The following is a 21,568-nucleotide window of genomic DNA, read 5'->3' on the forward strand; positions in this document are numbered from 1 at the left end:
ATTCATTAGCAACTTTCAATGACATACTGATAGTTTCCACTGACAGCTTGCTACCATAAAAGGTAGTAAATTGGCTAGAAATACCTGAAAACAGGAAAAAATCCTTAATACCAAAATAAAAAAAATCCTACAACAAACAATGCTGATTATAGATTTCTGCTCTTTCTTGCTTGTTTGGATGTTATTGCTATAAGAATCCAGAAAAAAATCATAGGATTATAAATTTAGAAGTGGAAGGGACCCTAGAGGTCATCTAATACATCCTCTGATTTAAAGATGAGAAATTGATGTTCAGAGAGGATAAATGACTTGGCCTCATTTGCACAGGTAATTGCAGAGCTGGGATTTGAATTCAGGTTCTCTGACTCCAAATCCAGTTCCCTCTCCACTCTGGCATGCTATCAGAGACCAACATATTTCTAATCACATCTAGGAAGTAGGAAATATCTACATGAGCAGCCAAAAGATTTTTATTTTCAGTGTTTGTATATATATATTTGAAATTCAAATATATTATTCATTACTTGGTGAAAATGTTTAAAAATGCTGCCAATCATCAGTGAGAAAAAGGATCACAAAAGCAAAAAAAATTAACACCCACATAAATATCTTAGGCTGATTGATATCTTAGGCTGATTGTTAAACAGTTTTAAGCTTTGATAATGACCAAATACATATGGAAGTCAAACTATTGAGTACACCTAATATGTATATATAAACCATTTATATGTTATATATACATGTGTGATATAGATGTGTTATAAATGCTATTTCCCTTTAAATATAACATTCTAGTAATGGATTACTTTATTAAATTCTTAAAATGAAATTCCTACAATAAAATGTGATCTTACATCATACAAAAGGACATGCTTAGAATTTTAATAAGAGAAAAGTGAACATTCTATCGAATCGAATATATTATATACATACCATTAAACACTTTCTTATATTTTACATTAAAGAGATTGGTGAAATGTTAACAGATGCAGAATAAAGCTAGTTTCTATAGGTACTTCCAAGAAGCAATTCTTCTAAGAAGTTATGACTAATTCATGTTGAATACTTTGTAATGGTTCATTGTGGTAAGGTAGGACAATTATGAGATATAGAATATTTAAACCATTTGGTTTAGAGTAGCATAAAGTCTAAGTTTAATGGCAAAATAGTAGAACAATTTGTCCTGAAAGTTTCCTCCAAATTCTTTGTAGCTTTCATTCCCATTTCATACCTTTATTCCTCTCACATAGCTTCTCTTTCTTCCACACCTATGAAAATATGTTCTTGCTTCTCATTTGCAAGGCCTGTTTCATAAAACTAAGTAGCAAAGTTAAATATGAACAGAAAAAAATGATGTTTACTTATTGTAGTTTTGTGATAAGTAATTTTTGCTTTGCATTTGTTTGCCCAATTGTGACTTTGCATCTGAAATCAAAGACCATGTTCAAAATGAGTCCTCTTCATTTTTAAAAGATTTTGGCTGTTTCAAGCAAATTAATCAAATGCATTTCTACAATATCTCATTGACTACAAAGGAAATACAGTAGAGTATAGCATTGATGTTGATGTTATCTTTTAAATGTGCTGCAGAATTTTAATCTATAATATTACCATGTGATAATACATTTTGCATAAGAAGGAAGTGGACATTAGGCTGAAGAAAAACTGCATACTACACTTAATCAAAAGTTGTTTGATCATCTGTTAAAATAAGGGTTAATATCAAATATTCTTAAATCAGTGGATGTAACTATAAGGATTCAAAGGCATTTATTACAATTAAATGGGTATAACATTTTATAATGAAGTCTTGGTATTATAAAGATGAACATGCTTCTTCTTTAGGTCATTAGACAGAAGACAAGCAAACTCCTTAACATGTTTTGCTTTATTTAAGTTCAGATCTTGGGACTGAAACAGTCTACTTATCCATCTCAAATATTCAATAGGTCTGTTCTCCATTTTTGTTCTGAAGTGGGTATGACAATGCCCAAAGATGTTCAACACCTTATTTTCACTTTGTCAACCTAGTTTTCTTTTTCTTTTTTTCTTTTTTTTTTTTGATGCAGAACCTAAGTGTACCAAATAATATGAATAGCAGTCATTATTGTGTTTTTTAATTCAGAAAATGTAGCTAATGTAGCATGAATTTAATTCAAGAAAGAAAATTACAAATTAAAAGTGGTGTAGTGAAAGGAATGTTATTTCTGTACTGATTTTCTAGCTCTTTGAATTGAGAAAAGTCATTTAATCTCTCTGGGACTCCGTTTCCTTATCTGTAAAACAAATGTATTGTCCTACAGTGCCTTCCAGCTCTAACATTCTGTGATTCTCTGAAAATAGTGCCAGTGCTGCCCATGTGCACTATTAATGTTTTTTAATGCAATTCCAGATTTGGGGGATTAAAATGAAAATCTGAGAAAGTGCACAATATAATCTACTACTTTTCTTGATGAAACCACACAAACTCTTGGCATCAAGAAAAGAGTTCATTATATGCAACGTGTACCACTCCAAAATTACCAGATACTCTTAGAGATCAGTTTTAGGGATATAAGAATGGGAGGTCCTTCCTGGTCCAAAAGAAGATGATTTCAGTTCTAACAGGAATTTTGTGCTCATACGAAATTCATTTTTAAAATGTTTCCATTCTATGCTATCATAATTCCCTAGTTATTATTTATGATTATTGCTTATACTGAAATAGCTTTTCCTGACTGTAGAATTTTCAAAAGCTTCCTTATTTAGACTATAGAGCAAGAGAGTTGTTTAAAAGGCCTTGGGAGCCTAATCAGTTCCTCATCTGTACTACACAATTTTCAATCATGTGCAGTATCCAACTCTCAACTTATTTATTTTTAATTCCAGCATTAACATATAGCTAGAATGATTTCTGAGGCAAAGTTAATAGGTAAAGCTAAAAAAAAATACTGTATCTCTTTCCATTCTCAAAATGAAATTTGTTGGCTAACACCACATACTATGCAATTAGGCACATCAAATTAAATGACTCTAGTATAGACTAGAAAATGCTATACCATGTTAACTCAAATTATTAATGCAAATTTTCTCCCACATATTTCAGTTTTAAGTCCTTTAATCAACTTAAAAATTATAATTTCACTTATTAAAATCTCCAAGATTTAGCAAATAGTCTGAATTAATTCTTTGGTAGTAAAAAAAGTTTGAATTTAGCAACTAAAATTGGAATAATTTATCATTTGTAGACATTTTTCATGCCAAAGAGTTAACTGCTGTAGTCTTGAACTCCAAAAGTTATGATTACTTCTCTACAAGGCTAGAAAAGGAATTACCCAAGACAAATAGTGCTTTCATAGCTGCACCCCCTGCCTCTGTTTCCTTCAAACAATATGATCTTTCAGCCTTTTATTATCTCTGTCCTTTTTGAGATGTCTTTCATTGTCCTTCTTGAGACATATTACTTGGAATTAAATATAATATTACAGAAGTAATTTGACCAGGGTGATGTGCAGGTATAGCAGAACATCCCTTTCCCCAGGGACTATGTTTCTCAATGAGAATGTTATTTTGGTTGCTATATTACACTGTTGATTGTTAGCAAGGTTCCAGCCAACTAAAACACCCAGAATCTTTCCAGATGCACTCTTTTCTTGCCATACCTCCCCTAGTTTATATTTGTGAAATTCATTTTTTGAGGTTAAGTCTAAAACATTAAACTAATTAAATCTCATCTTATTAAATTTGCTCCAACAATTTAACCTATTGAGATCATCTGGGGTCCTGATTGTCATCTGGTGTATTAGGATTTTAGTTGTCTGTAAATTTGACAAGGGTTTCATCTGTTAAAAAAAAAAGTAAAACTATCTAAATCCCTGGCGAGCTCCACCGGAAACTTCATTTTACCATGATATTGCACTCTTAATGACTACTCTGTAACTCAGTTCTCAAGACAACTAATTGTCTATCCTAAATATTTTCATCTTGTTCACATTAGCAAGGGACTCTGTCAATTGTTTTCATAATATTAAGAACAACTCTTTCTCTACTATTTCCATCATCTACAAGTATAGTAAACATTTCAAAAAAAAAAAGAAAGGAAATGAGATTAATCTGGCATGATCTCTCTTTGATGGAGCCATGTTGGCTGGTTCTTGGTATTCACCTTCCTTTTCTAGATGTTCACTAATCATTCCTTTAAAAATACATCTAGAATTTTTCCAGGATTCAAAGTTGAGCTTATCATTTGTAGATTCCACCCTTTGCCCTCTTTTTGAAAAGCAGAATAACATTTGTCCTCCAGTATATGGAACTTCTCCCCTTTCCCATAATTGTTCAATTATTGGCTGTAGTTAAGCAATCATAATCTACCAGTTTGTATTTTTTGTTTTTCAGTATTCCGGAAAGTAGTTTGTCTAGGTCTGGTGACTTGAACTTATTTGAAAAGTAATCCAGTTGATAAGAGATTCATTAAGAAAATATAGATAAAAGAAACATAATTTCATTTCAGAATGCCGTCAATCCTCAACTATCTCAAGGTGTGTCCATCTGCCTTCAAATTCTTATAGATATGCTATATAACCTATGCTACATGATAAAATACTTTGCTATATTAAAATGTGCAAAAAATGTGATTTACTCTAATCTAGAAGTAAATTAAGATATTCACAGAGGTATTTTTAAGTTATTTCCTTGAGCCAGTAGCATCTCTCTCATAATGGAGAGGAAATCAGCAAATGAATTGAAGAAGGGGCAGGATGTAGAATCAAGACAATCAGAATTTTATAGCTTGTTTTCATTATTGTTTGAAATAATGTGAATTCTGCAAACACTGGATATACCTATCTAAAATTAAACATAAAACACTTTCTAAAACCAAATGTAACATTTTGGGAGATTTTTACCATTTACTTCTCTCCAGTAATGTGGATAATTGAAAGTTGACTACATAACAATCAAAGTCTCTATTTGTTAATCATTTCAAACCTTAACCTTTATTTAGAATGAAAATTTGTATAAATTTATTACTTAGAAAATACTTTAAACTTCTTTTTTTTTAAATTATTACTTAAACAAGTATTAGGTCTCATCCCCCCAGCACAACTTTTACACTTAAATGGACTTTTAAGGCTGAGACAATGGGGACACATAGGAATATAGTGAAAATTCATTATAAGGCATACGTTACATATAGTAATTTCAAACCAACATTTTATATTTCTGGGTTTCAATGTGAACACTGTAGATAAAATACAACTCTTTTATTTTTTTTTAACATGACTTCACTGGCTGGGCTCCTGGGGGGTAAGTCTAGGATAACAAGTAAAAGATAACAAGAATCAAACAATCTTCATTCACAAAAGTGTATACAATTTTTGTTGCCTGATGTTGGATGCTTGTTCTTATCTGATGAAGACTGACATATATAAATTTCTGAACAAAGCTAATGTCTTCATCTTTTACTCATATCAAAACTGTGTTTATATATTAATTATAAAAATAAACAAAAAGATTGTTTATGGTTAAAATTCTAGTCATGGGAAATTTTTATAATCGTTTCATGGTAGAAACCACTTTCTGAAGGTCCTAAGGGTCCTCATTCATCTAGATCAGTTACAGTAGATAGTGATTGAAAAGAGGTCCTAATAGCACCCTGGAAGTGATTTTTTTATGCAATTTAAAGCAATCAATTATTATCAACTTTATCTGTTTCTTTTTTTAGAGTTGATATACAGAATGAGCCATTTAGTTAAACTGATTAGAAATCCCTTAATTAATAAGACCTGAGTTTATCTAACCATGCCTACAAATAGATCGTTATAAAAACAGAATCAATTGCAATAGATATACTGGCGCCATAGGACATAGCTGAGGGAAATGGAAATACACATCAGTATTGCTTTGTCACCAAAGGAAAATATTAGACAATATCCCTATGACCAAATTTAGAGTTAATTGCATTAGTATGAAAACCATCATGGATATATTGGTGCATACTATATTTACCAACCAGCTTCTTCCTTTGTTAAAGAACTGTTTTTCTTTCAGAATAACTTCTAAATATAATTACTTTGCTTAGATCTGAAGAATAAATTTTGAGGAAGGACTATTTCCAATCTCTATTTATAATACCTTCCCATGATTAATGAACCTCTTAAGTACACAGGCAGTTGGAAGATGAAGACCTTTGCTTCGCCATCTGTAATCTGACATTTCTAACTTGTATTAAGAAGCAGCTTTGTATTTTTGGTAAGACCATCTCCCTGCCTATTTACCCAATGTACTACTTTCCTAGACTATACCTGTTGGCTTTATTTTCAGTTTAGAAAACAGACCGAAAAAGTCAGTTTTAGTAGAATATCAGAAGCAATGGCTGGGAAACCATATTAAAAAAAAAATCTACCTGCACAGTCAAATGATTAAAGTCCCTGTAAGAAGCATATTGGATTCAGAATAATTTGTGAAAAAAATAAAGCCATTTGGCCATTATGTCAAGGAGAATCAAAACAGTACACTTCAATAGTAAAGACATTCATAATTAAAAAAAAGAAAATACTGAAATATTTGAAATCTATTCTAGTGCTTTAGATAAACATTTGTTTCATGTCTGTTTTCTTTCATTCCCCCTCTCATAATGTGAAAATAGTATAGAAATGGTATTTTCTGCTATTTATTTCATTGCCTATTTACAAAAACACCATAGATTATTGCAAAATCATTGATTGAGGAGAACAGATCTGTTTATGAGAAACAAAGGTATTTTATGCAAATATTTACTTCTATGAATAATGGAAAAAGAAGAGACAAATAAATGTATTTATAAGAAAACAAATTCTATTTTCTTTTTGCATTGTCAGCAGGTCCACAGAAAGCATTATGTGATAAGCAAAAAAATGATAGAAGACAGGGACTTAGTAAAGTTACCTTTTAGATGAGTTGACTAACACCTAATTGTCTTCTACCTTAGAAAATATAGAAAGCTAATTATTTTAGTGGGCAAAAATTACTGGCAAATTTTCAATGAATATCAGTATAGCTGGCATAAACTTCTCACATCTTTGATCCTAAATTAGAATACAAAGGTCAGCATGTAGCCACAGGGCTCTATGCTAACTATGCACAACTTTATCGCTGGGGTTGGAGATGGCTACAATGTATAAAACTGGTGATAAAAAAATAACTTTATAAAAATGTGTCCCTTTTCCCCTTTTATTTTTTTAAGAGTATACTATCTACAGGACCAAAAAAATTCTTTATATTTACACCGTAACAACTAATTATTGACAAATATAATATTTTATGAAATAAAATATATCGAAAGTGAGTATCAATCTTAAAAAGGGGTTTGGTTCACAGCATAAACAAGTGTGGAAACAACAACAACAACAACAAAAAAAAAAACCTCAATATCAGGCCCAATCTCTATATAATTTCCTTCTTTGTTAAAAATAACACAATAGTGTACCCAAAGCCTGGAAGTTGAAGCTAGATAACCCATATCACACAGCAGGTGTAATGCTACTCTTTGATGCTGGGTAGTTGCAGTTATCACTGGCCTCTCTAATAAGCCAATCTTTATTAGTTACTAAGACATAAAACTTCTCCTGTTATTTAAAAATACCATGTAACCAGGTAGAAACATTTCATTCTTCTATAGCTGTGTCCTAAAATATGCTTAAAATTTTACAAGAAATATGGAAGTCATAGGAGAATAATTGCAAAGATGTAATTTATTCTCTAGCCTCCTGTCTATCCCACCCTTCTTCTACATCTGGCTAGAATAATAACTTGATTAGATAATTTGATCACAGGTCTTTCCTTAAATAATAAAGAATGCTATGTTGTCTTCATCTGTTGCCTTAACCCTTGGTAAACGGATTGCATGTATGCACTTCCATTTTTCCTATGTTCATTTGGCTGAACTGTATTTAAAGCACCTGTGCTTCCATGGGTTTGAGGTTGGTCATAGCATGCCTCTAAAAGGCGCAAGAGCAGTATTGCCAGTGACATGGCCCTGGCAAGAAGACAGCAGTGAATGCACCTTCTACTGCAAGGGGAGATTTTATTGCTTCTCAAAACAGAACATCTATTATAGTGTCTGCTTCCCATCACTACAGATGTAAGTTTCTTAATACTGGCACCTTATGTTTGTTCACATGTGCTGAATCACATGTTACAGCTAATCTAGTAAATTCTCAATGATCACTCTCTCTCCCCTACACACACACTCAAGCATACCCTTTCCCAACTCCTAACCCCATGCACACATGTGTACCTGCACACACAAATGTGCCAGATAGCACAATTCCCTTTTATGACTTGCACTGTAATAGTGACCATTATATATTTTATATGAATGTTGCAGAAGTGTACAAACAATAACTCTGGCTCTGTGTGATTATATGTGTGTCTGTGTCTGGGTGTTGCATGTGTGTGTTCATACACACAGATGCATATATTTCTTCCTTAAATAAAAAAAAAATTGTGGAAGCCAGTGTTGCAGTGAGAAAGCTTCTCTGAGCATATGAGTTTAAGCAATATACCTCACTGAAAAAAAATGAAACAACAACAAAAAAAACACAAACACAAACAAAACACAAAATCCTGACAAAAACATTCCAAGTGAAACAGCCATTGGTGTGTTATCCCACATTTCTACAGTGTTGTGTCTAAATGTTGTGCTGGCTTGCAAGGAGTCTGTGCACAAGTCAATCTGGCTTAAAGTAATGCTTGGTGAATTGTCATTGGGTCAGATTTGTAGTTGTGTCCTCTCCTTTTGGTTTCCTTTTTTCCTCCTCCTCTTCCTGGATTGCCTGGATTTGCTCTGAGGATTGATGCAGGGTGGGTTTTTCTAGACTTAGCTTTTCCATCCCACTGCCTAGTCGTTGCTCATCTTCAATGACTTTCTTCCACATTTTATGGTTTTGAAGGAGGTGCTGAGTTATTTGGCAGTAGATTTTCCTCCTTTTGAATGTCTGCTGTCCTGAAAAATATTAAGACCAATTTTGGGTTTGGGGAAGACTAAACATAATATTCATTATCACTCTGTCTTTCATTTAGTTTACTGACAAGATTTTAGTATCGTCTGGTTATATGTGTTTTTTCATGCTTAACTCAGGGTTGCATATTCCAGGTATAGAAGAGAATATTACATTTAGGGACCATGATCTAGTTATGAAATTCTAATATGTAAATATTTGAAATTTTGTATATTTTATGCACATTGGTTTGTAAGTTTCTGTATAGAAACAATAAAGAGGACATTTTCTATGTGCTCATTAGGAAATCAGTTTAATAAACCTGGTTATCTTTAAAAAGTGGCTGAATGAGGCAGTTACGTCTTTTACTCCAATTGCAAAAACCTATTAATAAGTGCCTTTTTCAGGCTTCCAACTATGCAATGATGCTATTCATTTCAAACTGGCCAGGATATTTTAAATACTAGTAATTAATAACCAAATGCTTACTTTAGTCACTTTGATACATTTTAGTTTATGGTTCTCATATCCAAACTCTACTGAATATGAGATAACCCTCTTTTTTTAGACTGTTCCCTGGTTCCATATTCTAAATATGAGAATTTCATATAGCTTATCCACTGCAAAAAATTGACAAGAAATTCTTATTTAATGAAGAAACTATAACAAATAATAAAAGTGAAAGTTATTAGAATGACAGGAATAGAAATCTGGGTTCTTAAGTTTTAGTAAAGTAGCTGCTTCTTAGACATCTTGAACTGGATGTCCTGTAACTATCTTAAGCTAAACATGTCTGGAATTGAACTCATTATCTTCCTTCCCTACTCCACTCCCCAAAAACCTTCTAACCTTCCTAACTTTACCTATTATTGCTCAAAGTATCACCATCCTCCCAATCTCCTGGGCTTACAACCTAGTTGTCATCCTTCATTCCTCACATTCAACCCCACCCCATATCCAATCAGTTATCCAGTCCTGTTATTTCTATCTTCATAACATCTCTCAGAAATGCTTCCTTCTTTCCTTTGACACTAAAACCACTATAGTGCAAAACTCATCATCTCATTCCTGGACTACTGCAATAGCCTTTTAGTTGCCTGCCTCAAGTGTCTTCCCTACCTCCAGTCCATCATCTACTACAATGTCAAATGGATCTTCCTAAAGCATAGGTTTGACTATATTCTTCCCCATCCCCCATGCAATAAACTTAAGTGACTCACTTTTACCTCCAGGATCAAATATGAACTCCTATGTTTGGTTTTGAAATCTCCTCATTACTTGTCCCCTTCCTGCCTTTCCAGTTTTCTTTTCTTTCATGTACTCTGTGATCCAGTGACATTGCCTTCCTTGATGTTCTTCACACATTAACACTCCATCTTCTCACTCTTTCTCTCCATGTCTGGAATGCTCTCCCCTTCTCAATTCTACCTCCTAAGTTTCTTTAAGTTTCAGTTAGAGTCTTACCTTCTGCAAGAAGCCTTTCCCAGTCCTCCTTAATCTTAGTGCCTTCCTCCTGAGGCTACCTTTAATTTATCCTGTATATGTCTTACATAATTGTTTGCATGAGGTGCTCCTTAAAAGCTTGGACTGTGTTTTATTTTCCCTTCCCTTTCTTTGCATCCTCAGTGCTTAGCATAGTGTCTAGTTACACAGAGGTGGGGAACCTGCTGCCTCAAGGCCACATGTGGCCCTCTATAGGTCCTCAAGCGTGGCTCTTTGACTGAATCCAAACTTCACAGAACAAAGATTTGTCAAAATCAGTCAAAGGGCCCCATTTGAGGTCCTACATGGCCACATGTGACCTTGAGGCAGCAGGTTCATCACCTCTGGTATAGTACATAGTCAGTGCTTAATAATTGCTAACTAATTGACAGTAATCAACCAATCAATTGAAAGCAAATGTCTTGATTGTTCTATCATTTACAAGGCAAATTTTTCATGGAGGAAAGACTCAGAATTAGTTAGGAAAGGTAGTATAGTTAAATATTTCTAAGAAACTATTGATATGTGAAGGTAATAGAAAAAAAAAACAAGAGAATTATACAGGAGATAGCTTCCAAATCACTTCCCTTTTCTGGTTAGCCCTGTTTCCTCATTTGTAAAATGAAGGGTTTGGGCTAGACCTCTAGAGACTTTTACAGATCAAAACTCTATGCTTTTCTTCAATGAATTTTATTATATTATAAAGTACCCAATTCTTACATATTGGCCCAAATAGTGTTTACCTCCCCTCAGCTATGGCATGTAACACATGTTATAGTTATGGCATATAATTAATGCTATTTTTCTGTGTGTGTGTGTGTATGTGTTTTCTTTTCAAAGTGATTACATGTTTAGCCTGTGGTCTATACTTAGAGGTGGCTAATAGCTGGACAAATATAGTATACCTGAATTCAGATCATTCTCTGGTTAAAGAAAGAATAAAAGTAAATTATTTGGCCCACCTACATACATACAGTCATAACTGTAGGAGACATTCTGTTGCTAAGGATGTCAATTTAAGCTATTAATGTTTTGGAAATAGATTTCTGATGGTTAATTTATTAACACAAAGCTCAAATGTTCTTTTTCTTTTCCATGAAGCATACGTAGAAAGGAATGGTTTCCTTGTTACTGATCTAAAACTTCAGCAATCGACCTCTCTGTAAATTTTACTTAATAAGGTGATACACAAGAATGTTTGTACCCCAAAAATGTGCATAGATTTAAGTCTGCAGGTGGTCTAAAGGACTAAATTATTCAGTACTGGAAGCTTCTGAACTGTGAACAAAGAGCTTTTCAATGTTGCAAGCCTAAACCCAGCTTAGTGCTTCATTAGAAAGTTCTTAGGCCCCTGCAGGAATCTTTCAGATTTAATTATGAGAATTTTTAAAAGCCTCTCTTTCCTCAGAATAGCATATTAATCCTGTGTTTCCTGGGATATATCCAAATTTTTTAAACCTCAGTAGATACCAGAGCATATTTGAGGTTTGCAACTGTACTTGAATACAAATAGCAGACTAGATCAAATGATTATTAATTAAAGCCAATACCAATTCTGAAATAAGAGAAAGAATAAAATAATTAAATAAAGGGCAATAGCCACTTTAGAATCCTTAGTAAAGTCATTGTCCTTTCCAAGGTCTCAGTTTTTTTATCTATAAAATAAGGGTGTTGAGCTACATGGCCTTCAAAGATCCCTACCAGCCCTAGAATTCTACATGGCTAGGTTGCATTAAACATTTTAATTAATTAATTTAATTATTTAATTAATTTAATTAATTAATACCCAATCTTCTTGGGTATAATGAATTGTTGCATTTGTTACAAAAATGCATTCTCCACTAATAGGAATAGGAATAGTTATGGTATCTATAAAAAATCCAGATTATCAAAATGGGCCAGGGCACATATTTTCTGACTGAATTTTGATTGAATTCTGAAGCAGAATGAGAATGGAAAGAATACATTTCACTAATTCATTCATTCCTTTCAGCAAATGCTTATTAAGCACCTACTATTTGTGATGTACTATTCTAGGAGCTAGGAAAATTCACATTTATATAGCACTTTATTTAACATCTCCAAGAGGCAAATACTGTAAAATATATTATCTTTATTTTATATAAAAGGAGAAATAGCTAAGAGAAGGAAAGAAACTTACGGACAGGCAACACATGACTATTGCAATTTTGAAACCAAGTCTTTTGATTCAAAGGCCTGGGCTCTCAAATACCTGATGTTCCCTCTCCTTGAATCTGCACAAATTATTTCACTGGTTTTGGGAGATCCTCCCCAGATACAGATCAGCAGCTCACCTGCAATTTATTGTCATAGAGATTTTCTGAAAATCTATTGAGGAAAAGATGAAGTCATAAGGGAACTATTGTCACAGGAACAGGACAGGTAAAAGGTCAGTGCAGAGACAATAAACTCTAATAATTTACTAGGTTAAGGGTGGGAAGAATAGGAATTTATGGCTTTTGGAGTTTAGGTAGAGTGGGTAAAATATTCTCATGATGTTATTTACTCAAAAGAGGAGAGCACTCATTGATACTTTCTGTTGACTACTAGAAGAGGTATGAAATATGCCAGTTTACACTGAACAGGTAAATGCTTACTTACCCTTGGGGGAGTCATTATTTCCTGGTGAAGGAGAATAAAAGTAAGAAAAAGGCAATATCACAAGGGAACATGGAACATAAGTAAGCAGTTCATGAATGGTGATTTGAATATGGAAGTTTCTTTGGCCCCAATGTTATTTCTTCATTCACCAAAATTTTAAACTTTAGCTTCTAGAGGTGGAAAAGGCAGAACTTCATGTTTCAGACAGATGAGATACTGAGGGATAAATCCCAGCTCTTATATACAGATGACAACCTTTGTACAAAGATGCAGAGCCAAAGAGATAAAAAGCACTAAGAAAACTTTTCTTTCTGAATCAGAGAACAGGTTTATTTATGTGAAAGTGGGATGCTGAAGGCATTTCAGATTTATTGTTTTGTGTCAGGTACCCATGTATCTACCTTAGCAACTATAAATAAATACTTATGCTTATGATCTACAGAATACTGACATTATATTAAGTTGAGAAGCCTTTCCCAATCCCTCTTAATTTTAGTGCCTTCCCTCTGTTAAGTAGTTTCCATTTATCTGGTATATAGCTTGATTGTACATATTTGTTTCTTTGTGGTTTCTCCCCATTGGATTGTGAGCTCTTTAAGGGAAAAGACTATCTTTTGCCTTTCTTTGTATCCCCAGCACTTAGCACAGTACCTGACAAATGGTGAGGTCTTAAGAAATGCTTATTGACTAACTGATTGATTATTAGACAGCTAGGTGGTGCAGTGGATAAACAGTGGGCCTAGAGACAGGAAAATGTAAGTTTAAATCTGATCTCAGACACTTAATAGCTGTGTGACCCTGGGCAAGTCACTTAACCTCATTCTTTCTCAGTTTCCCCAACTATAAAAATGGACATAATAATATCTTCTGTCTCCCAGGTTCATTGTGAGGATCAAATGAGATAACATTTCTAAAATCCTTGGCACAGAGTGGTACTATGTCAATGCTTATTCCCTTCTTTCTCCCTATTATTATTATAACATGTTACATATGCTGTAAATTTCATCTTCCATAATTGTTTGAGAAGGAATATCTGGAAGCAAACCCAGAAGAGATGCTTATGTTTAAGCCAGAATGTTTAATAATTGAGAAGCTGATGCTTTGATTCCATTTATGTGAATTGCCTTTGAGAAAATACAAATGGGGACAGATGCCTAATTTACCTGCAGATTCAACATTTTCACAAGTTTCCTCTTCAGTTGCTGGTTCTACTTCTTCCCGGTCATCTGTGTCTCCTCCTGATTCATCACTGTCTTCCACCCATTTCCCAGGCATCAGTCCTGCAGAGTCATAGCTGTTGCACAATGGCCCCACAATATGAGAGATGAAAGATTCTTGAAGATTTGCTAACTGAGGAGCAGAACGGTCCATAAAAGGGCTTATGGGAAGCCCAAGGCTGGCCTCTTCATCACCCTAGAAATTAGAATACCTCATTACTCTTCTACAGGGAAATAGTTAAGTGAAAAGGGCCAATTAAAATGAAGTCAAGTCAATAAGTAAGAAATATTTCAATAATACTCTAAAGCTATTCACATCTAAGTCAGTCCAGAGTATTTTTTAAACCTGGTCCATTTTTAAAAGCATTAATTGAGTACTTAATTTTAGCTATTGATCTTTGACTATTGTCAATATTAATGATTTTTTTATCATAGTGGAATAAAGCATAAATTTTCTGAATGAAATCATAGGTGTGAAGTAGAATTGAAACAAAGAAGTTCAGAATTTTATAATTGTGTTGAAATTAGATTAGTGAGGGGATGGATGGGAAGCAAGGAACAAATTAAAAGGTTATTATAATAGCTCATGGATTAAGTGGTGGATTTATGAATTAGATTAGTGAATGCATGAATGCAGAGGAGGCAGATGCAAGCAAGTTATATTGTGGAGGCTGAAGCAACAGGGGATGCCAATTGATCTGTTATGGGAATAAGGGAAAGAGATAATTTGTTGAAGTTGAAAACCTGAATGAATGGGTGATGTTCTCTACAGAAATAGGGAACTTAGGAGGAATGAAGACTTTTGAAGGAAAGACAATAATTTCTGTTTTGGACATTTTAAGTTTGAGATGATTACAGGACACTCAGAAGGAAGTGTGCATTAGCCAATTGTTCATGTGGACCTAAAGTTCAGAAGAGACTGGGGCTGGATATATAGATATATAAATTGTTTACTTAGAGGTGATTGATGAACCCATGGGATCTGATGAGATCATTGAGAGAATGTACAGAAGGAGAACAGAAGATGTCTCAAGAGAGAATCTAGGTATGCTCACATACAAGGGTGGTTGGGGTGAGGGGAGAGATATGAATGATGATTCAGCAAACGTGATTAGGAAGGAATTGGCAGACAGGAGGGAGGAGAATTAGGAAAGAACAATGTCATGGAAATAAACAAGTAGACTATGTCTGGGTAGAGAATACTATCAACAGTTTCAAATTCTACAGAGAGGTGAAGAATGATGAGTATCAGTAACTCTCGACATATAATTTCATTTGAGGATTGTTTTTAGACATATGATAAAAATCAATTCTACCAACTCTTTTGCAACTCCAAGGAAAACTTATGAAATATATTTTTAGCTGAAACCTCTTTGTGGATTCTCGTTTCATTTATAGTCTAGGAGCAACAAGAAACAACTTCAGGGAAAACATGGTCTTTTGATATTTCAGGACTCAGAATAATAATTGGCAAAAAGACTGCTGTGAAAATAATTTCAGTTCATATACCAATATTTGTTACAGAAGATAAGGAAGTAAAGAAACTGTATAAAGAACTTGATATGATCATTCCAATTAAATGGGGAAAAATTAATACTTAGTGAATTCAGTGGAAAGGGTGAGATGGGGTAGATGGCCAAAACTAAGTTGGAAAATGATTCAGCAGTAAGAAATAAGAAATCATGTAAATTATCCAGAAGTTATACGTACACACATACATATTTACATATGTATGTATATGCTCATAATATACACATATATGCATATGTACATACACACATATGTATGTATAAATACAACATGCACATATATAATCCATATAGACACATCTATGCTAAATGTTTTATGTATGTGTGTATGTGACAAATACTTTCTTTGCAAAGAGAAATGGAGACACTCAAAAAGGCAAACATTAAATAGCATCCTAAAAATTGAAATTGACTGTATTTTAACAGACTGCAAACTGGTTGCTAATCTGTGAGTTATTTCCAAATCTGTACTCAGTCAGTCCAATGACTTGTCAGATCAAAGATCAAGATCAATATTAAACTGGAAGAAATGATAAAACTAAGAAGAAACTGTGGAATACAGTTTATAGAAGACTAACCTAACCTTTGTAAATGGATAGTTGATGGTGGAAAATGGGTAAAGGATAAAAGAACAGACAACAAAATGACTATTACTATTTCCTAAAAAGTTTAACTAATGAAAATCAACCTTAATAACATTGCCAAACAGAATGATGTGGCTTTCAAAACAAACACCAGTTCAGCGTATAAACTGTAAATGTTACAGTTGATGGAGGAAAAAAATAAATTTATCAAGAAAGCTTGGCAGGAAATTCTAATAAGTAAAATCAATGCAAAAGGATTTAATGATAAAACTGAAAGGAAAGCAGAAAACAAAGAATAGAGAAGACATACAAATATTTTTTTTCTTTTAATCATAATTTACTTTCACTGTCACGGACATCAGAGAAATGACATCTGGACTCTAACCCTACGGCCCCCCAAATTCTATATTAGGAACTAGATAAGGTATTGAATAAAATAATGATGGGAAGAGCAATTAGACTATCTTGGTAGATAAAAAGGTGGCCCATTTTGGCTGGGATATAATTTGAGGGTTTAGAAATATTTCAAAGGGCCTAAGAAAGGGGAGGACTCTAAAGGTCTGGAAAAATCTCAAATCTAATTGTTAGAAAATAAAAGATGAATAAGAGAATATTATAATTTTTTAATGTATAGGACTTCTTTCTAAGGTCAATAAAAGTTTTTTAATGAAAATAATCTATAAATACATGGAGGACATCCTTCTTGAAAGTATGTGAAGGAGGAGTGGAGCAAAAATAATGAATTAAAGGCAGGCATCCAGGGGAACCCTCCAAATAACTTTAAAATCAAATTTTAAAGAGGAAGAGCCAACAAAGGGTCAGAGTGAGACTCTTTTTGGCCTAAAACCACTTAGGAGGTTAGCAGAAGTCAGTAACATCAGAGTGGGAGTTAGCCCAGAGGGTGGAAACAACACCATCTGTGGGTCTTATAGGGGACTGCAATAGTAGCTGTAACAGCAGCAGCTTTGGGAGCTCTCAACTGAAATAGGGCAAGGGGGTGGGATGATTAGTCAGAAACAGATGACAGGGGACCCTTTGCTGGCTCTAGGTGTAACTGGCACTGATTGGCAACTCTATTGCCCATACTCAGTTCTGCGTCACAGTTGCAAAAAGGAGTGTTGGTGATCATTTACAAGGAAGCACAGCCTCTAGCCCCAGATTCAAGGCAGAGAGGAGTATTAGCAGTTGTTTCTCTTGGAGAGCAGGGAACCTGGTCACAGTTCCAGGGCCAAGAAGAGTGCTGATACTTGTGGCTATAGGGAAGCAGAGCACAGACCAGGAGAGCTGTGACCATACCTCCCCATATCACACTACTTTGGAAGCACTGCAAACTTGCAGATCCCCCAGAACCACCTCTGAAAACAGCAGCATGAAAAAGCTTGGGACAGTGCCTCCCCACCCCAAAGTGGGCAGAGCCCAACTTCAATATGACATTCAAAGTCAAACCTGACCACAAAAAGCTACTGTGTTGGCAGGGAAGACTAAGACATGAACTCAGAAGAAAAGAATGTGAAAAAGGATACAATCAAAGCCTCAAAGTAAAATGCTAATTGGATCCAAGCCCAACAAGAATTCCCACAAGAGTTAAAAGAAAAAGATAAGAGTGGTAGAAGAAAGATTAGGAAAAGAAATGAGAGTGATGCCCCCCAAAATATATTAAAAAGCCTGGTAAAAGAGGTATAAAAATATTGAAGAAAATAACACTTAAAAAAAAAAACAGAATTTACCAAATGGTAAAAGAGAAAAAATTAGCAGAATAGGTGAAATGGAAAAAGAGGTACAAAAATTCATTGAGGAAAAAACTTCTGAAAAAGTAGGATTGACCAAATGGAAAAGGAGGTATAAAAGCTTACTTTCTTACATAATAGAAGCATGCAAGGAAGAATTTTTATAGTGGAGGGGAAAATGGGGGTGGGTGGGTAATGCTTGAAACTCACTTCCATCAGAATTGGTTCAAGGAAGGAAGAATACACACACATACACACACAGATACACACACTCAGTTGGGTATAGAAATCTATTTTTACCAAATGGGGAAATAAAAGAGGAATGGGAAAAGACATATGGTAGAGGGGTGATCATAAAAGGGATAACATTAAGGGAGGCAAAGATCAGAAGCACAACAGACTTTTGAAGAGGGATAGGATAAAAAGAGAAAGAGCACAACAAATGAAAGAAAATAGGATGAAGGGTAATACACAGTAATTATAACTAAATGTTAATAGGATGAGATCACCCATAAAATGGAAGCAACTATCAAAATTGGTTAGAAACTAGAATCCAACAATATGCTGTTTGCAAAAGACACACTTGAAACAGAAAGACATATACAGGGTTAAAATAAAGTACTGGAGCTGAATCTCTTATGCTTCTGCTGAAGTAAAAAGGCATGGGTAGCAATCATGATCTGCGACAAAGCAAAAGCAAAAATGGAAATAATAAAAAGAGATAAGCAGGGAAACTATATTTTGCTTAAAGGTACCATAGACAATGAAGTAATATCAAAAATGTTAGGGGTAAATTTCTGTTGAAAGCTTTATTTCTCAAATATATAGGGAACTGAGTCAAATTTATAAAAACAAGAGCTATTCCCCAACTGATAAATGATCAAAAATATATGAACAAGATGTTTTCAGAAGAAGAAAACAAAGCTATCAATAGTTATATGACAAATGCTGTAAATTACTACTGATCAGAAAAAAGAGTATTAAAACAACTCTGAGGTGACACCTCACACCCATTAGAAATGACAGATGCTAGAGGAGATGAGGAAAAATAGGTACATTAATGAACTGTTGGTGGAGTTGTGAATTAGTCTAATTATTCAGTAGAACAATTTGGAACTATGCCCAAAAAGCTATAAAATTGCACATATTCTTGGTCTGTACCTCAAAGAGATCAAAAAAAAAAAAAAAGGAAAAGAACCCATAGGTACAAAAATTGTTATAGTGGGTCTTTTTGTCCTAGTAAAGATTTGAAAATTGAGAAGATATTCATTAATTGGGGAATGGCTGAACAAGTTGTGGCATAATGAAGTAATACTGTGCCATCAGAAATTAATAGGGATGAGGTTTCAGAAAAAAAAATTGTAACACATAAACTGATACAAAGCAAAGTGAGAACTGCGAGATCATTGTATACAGAAATAGCAATTTTGTAATGATGATCAACTGTGAAAGACTTGGCAACTATGACCAATACAATGATCCAAGACAGTTTCAAAGAGTCATAATAAAAAATGCTGTCCACCTCCACAGAGAGAACTGATGAACTCTGAATGAAAATTGAAGTATAATTATCTTGTTTTCTTTGTTTTTGCTTTTGTTTTTTGGTGACATGGCTAATTTAGAAATGTGCTTTGCATGAAAACAAAAGAAAGAAATGAATGAAAAAGCATGTATATTAATGGGAACAGGCGGATTTTCACAAATAACCTTCTATATCTTTATCATAACAAATATGATTGAAAAGTTCAACCCCCATTATGCTTATTGTTTGTTAAGTAGAAAAACAAAACAAAACAAAAAACCATTTCCTGTGGCAAAATAAAAATGCCAACCTTAAGAATTTCTGTCAGCAAAGTTTCCTTAAGGCTTATGTCAAAATCAAACAAAATTCCTTAAAATATGTAGAAACAGGAACAACTTTGTTAGCCAACTCACTATTATTATCAAGCAAGGCACACAACAGGAAAACATATTGTAGTTAAAACTGTTTGCCACTGTCATATAAGACATCCAGAAAGGGGTCCAAATTTAAGGGACATTACAGCAGATCATGAGATCTTTCAGTTTTCAAAACTGTGCCAGTTTTTAGATGATATTATGCTGACTTATCAAACTCTGGAATATATCAGAGCTTCCTGAATTAAATCCATAATTATTTACAGTAGAAATTCAACAGGATGAAGGATGCCTATTGTCTGGACTATGATGGACAAGCCATACAGTAGCTGTACTAGAACACATATTTAGGACATACAGTTGGGCCAATAATTGAGGAAGAGAAAAGTAGAATGTGTTGCCTTTGGGAAACTACATTTTGCTTTTTTTTTTTAATCTAAAGCTTCTCTTTTAAACAAAGCCCAGACTTTCAACATTAATATATTTCGTCTGCTGTTGTATGGCTGTCAGTCTTGGAACATTGCAATGGTTGTAAAATTAAAAATGAAGGTCACCTAAAGGATAATGTAAAAGTGCAACAGTGGATATGAATAAGCTACAACACATTACCAATCAAGAAGACTGGCATAAAATAGGTCATCACAAAAGGTAGTCCTAAAAGAGAAAGTGGTCCAGTAAAAAAGGAAATGAGGTATTACTCATGGATAGTTCACATGCTTTATTGGCAACCATAGGTGAGAGCAAGAGCTAGGTCCCTAGTACTTTGGGTTGCCTCCCAGTGGTAAGATTTATGGGAGGCTATGGAGTAGATTCACCTTGGATGACAACTAGAGGATATTCACACAGAATCACAAGATTACAGATTTATAGCTTGAAGAGAGCTCAGAGGCAATCTAGTGTACCCCATTCATTTTACAAATAAGGAAAATGAAACCCAAGAGAACTTGTCCAAGTCCAGAAAGGTCAAAACTGGCTGAGGAAGGATTTTAACTTGTCATCTGACTCTAACTCTATTGCTCTTTCTACTGAGCCTCTCTATCTCCTCAATGAACTCGCTGAACCCCTTGAACTATAGATCCTTGAGAAGAGAGGATTTTTTAAATTGTCTTTGTATACCAAGCATGTAGCCCAGTGCCTTAAACATAGTAGGCATTTAGTTAAATAAATGCCTATTGAATAAATGATTGAGAGATAGGACACTTTGTTGATTTTAAAAGATATAGGTAAAATGATTTTTGATATTCTTTCCTTTGATCCAAACACTCCTTATCATTTAGAACATGAGGTCAGGGTTATAATTGTTGTCCAATTTCTTTTTGAGAAAGTGGTGAATCAATAGATTTGCTCTACTCTCAGAACAAGCTAAAACACAGTATCTCTCTATGGGTTTCCAACAGCAATTTCTGTCTTCTTACAAAAATGGACTAAGAAGTAGAAAGAAGTAAGAGAGAAGTCAGATTCAATTAAATTACATCTGTATCAGTCTTCAAATTAATCTATAATTATGAAGACATAAAGAACTTTAGAAATTTCTGGTTTTGAACCAAAAACATT

The 21,568-nt window shown here is 34.0% G+C and overlaps 1 protein-coding gene across 1 annotated transcript in view; it reads right to left on the reverse strand.

The window, feature by feature from the left end:
• Positions 1–6,816: 6,816 nt before the first annotated feature.
• The window catches only part of PDE3A (phosphodiesterase 3A), a 373,613-nt gene continuing 358,861 nt past the window's right edge, over positions 6,817–21,568 (reverse strand). Inside the window, exons 15-16 of the mRNA XM_027838672.1 lie at positions 14,225–14,474; positions 6,817–8,962 (exon numbers count right to left, since the gene is read on the reverse strand). Of these exons, the coding sequence (XP_027694473.1) occupies positions 8,721–8,962; positions 14,225–14,474 (492 nt within the window). The 3' untranslated portion in view covers positions 6,817–8,720. The remainder of the gene's footprint in view (positions 8,963–14,224; positions 14,475–21,568) is intronic.

This window comes from Vombatus ursinus, unplaced genomic scaffold (genome assembly GCF_900497805.2).
Source record: "Vombatus ursinus unplaced genomic scaffold, bare-nosed wombat genome assembly UNPS02014830.1, whole genome shotgun sequence".
NCBI lineage: Eukaryota > Metazoa > Chordata > Mammalia > Diprotodontia > Vombatidae > Vombatus > Vombatus ursinus.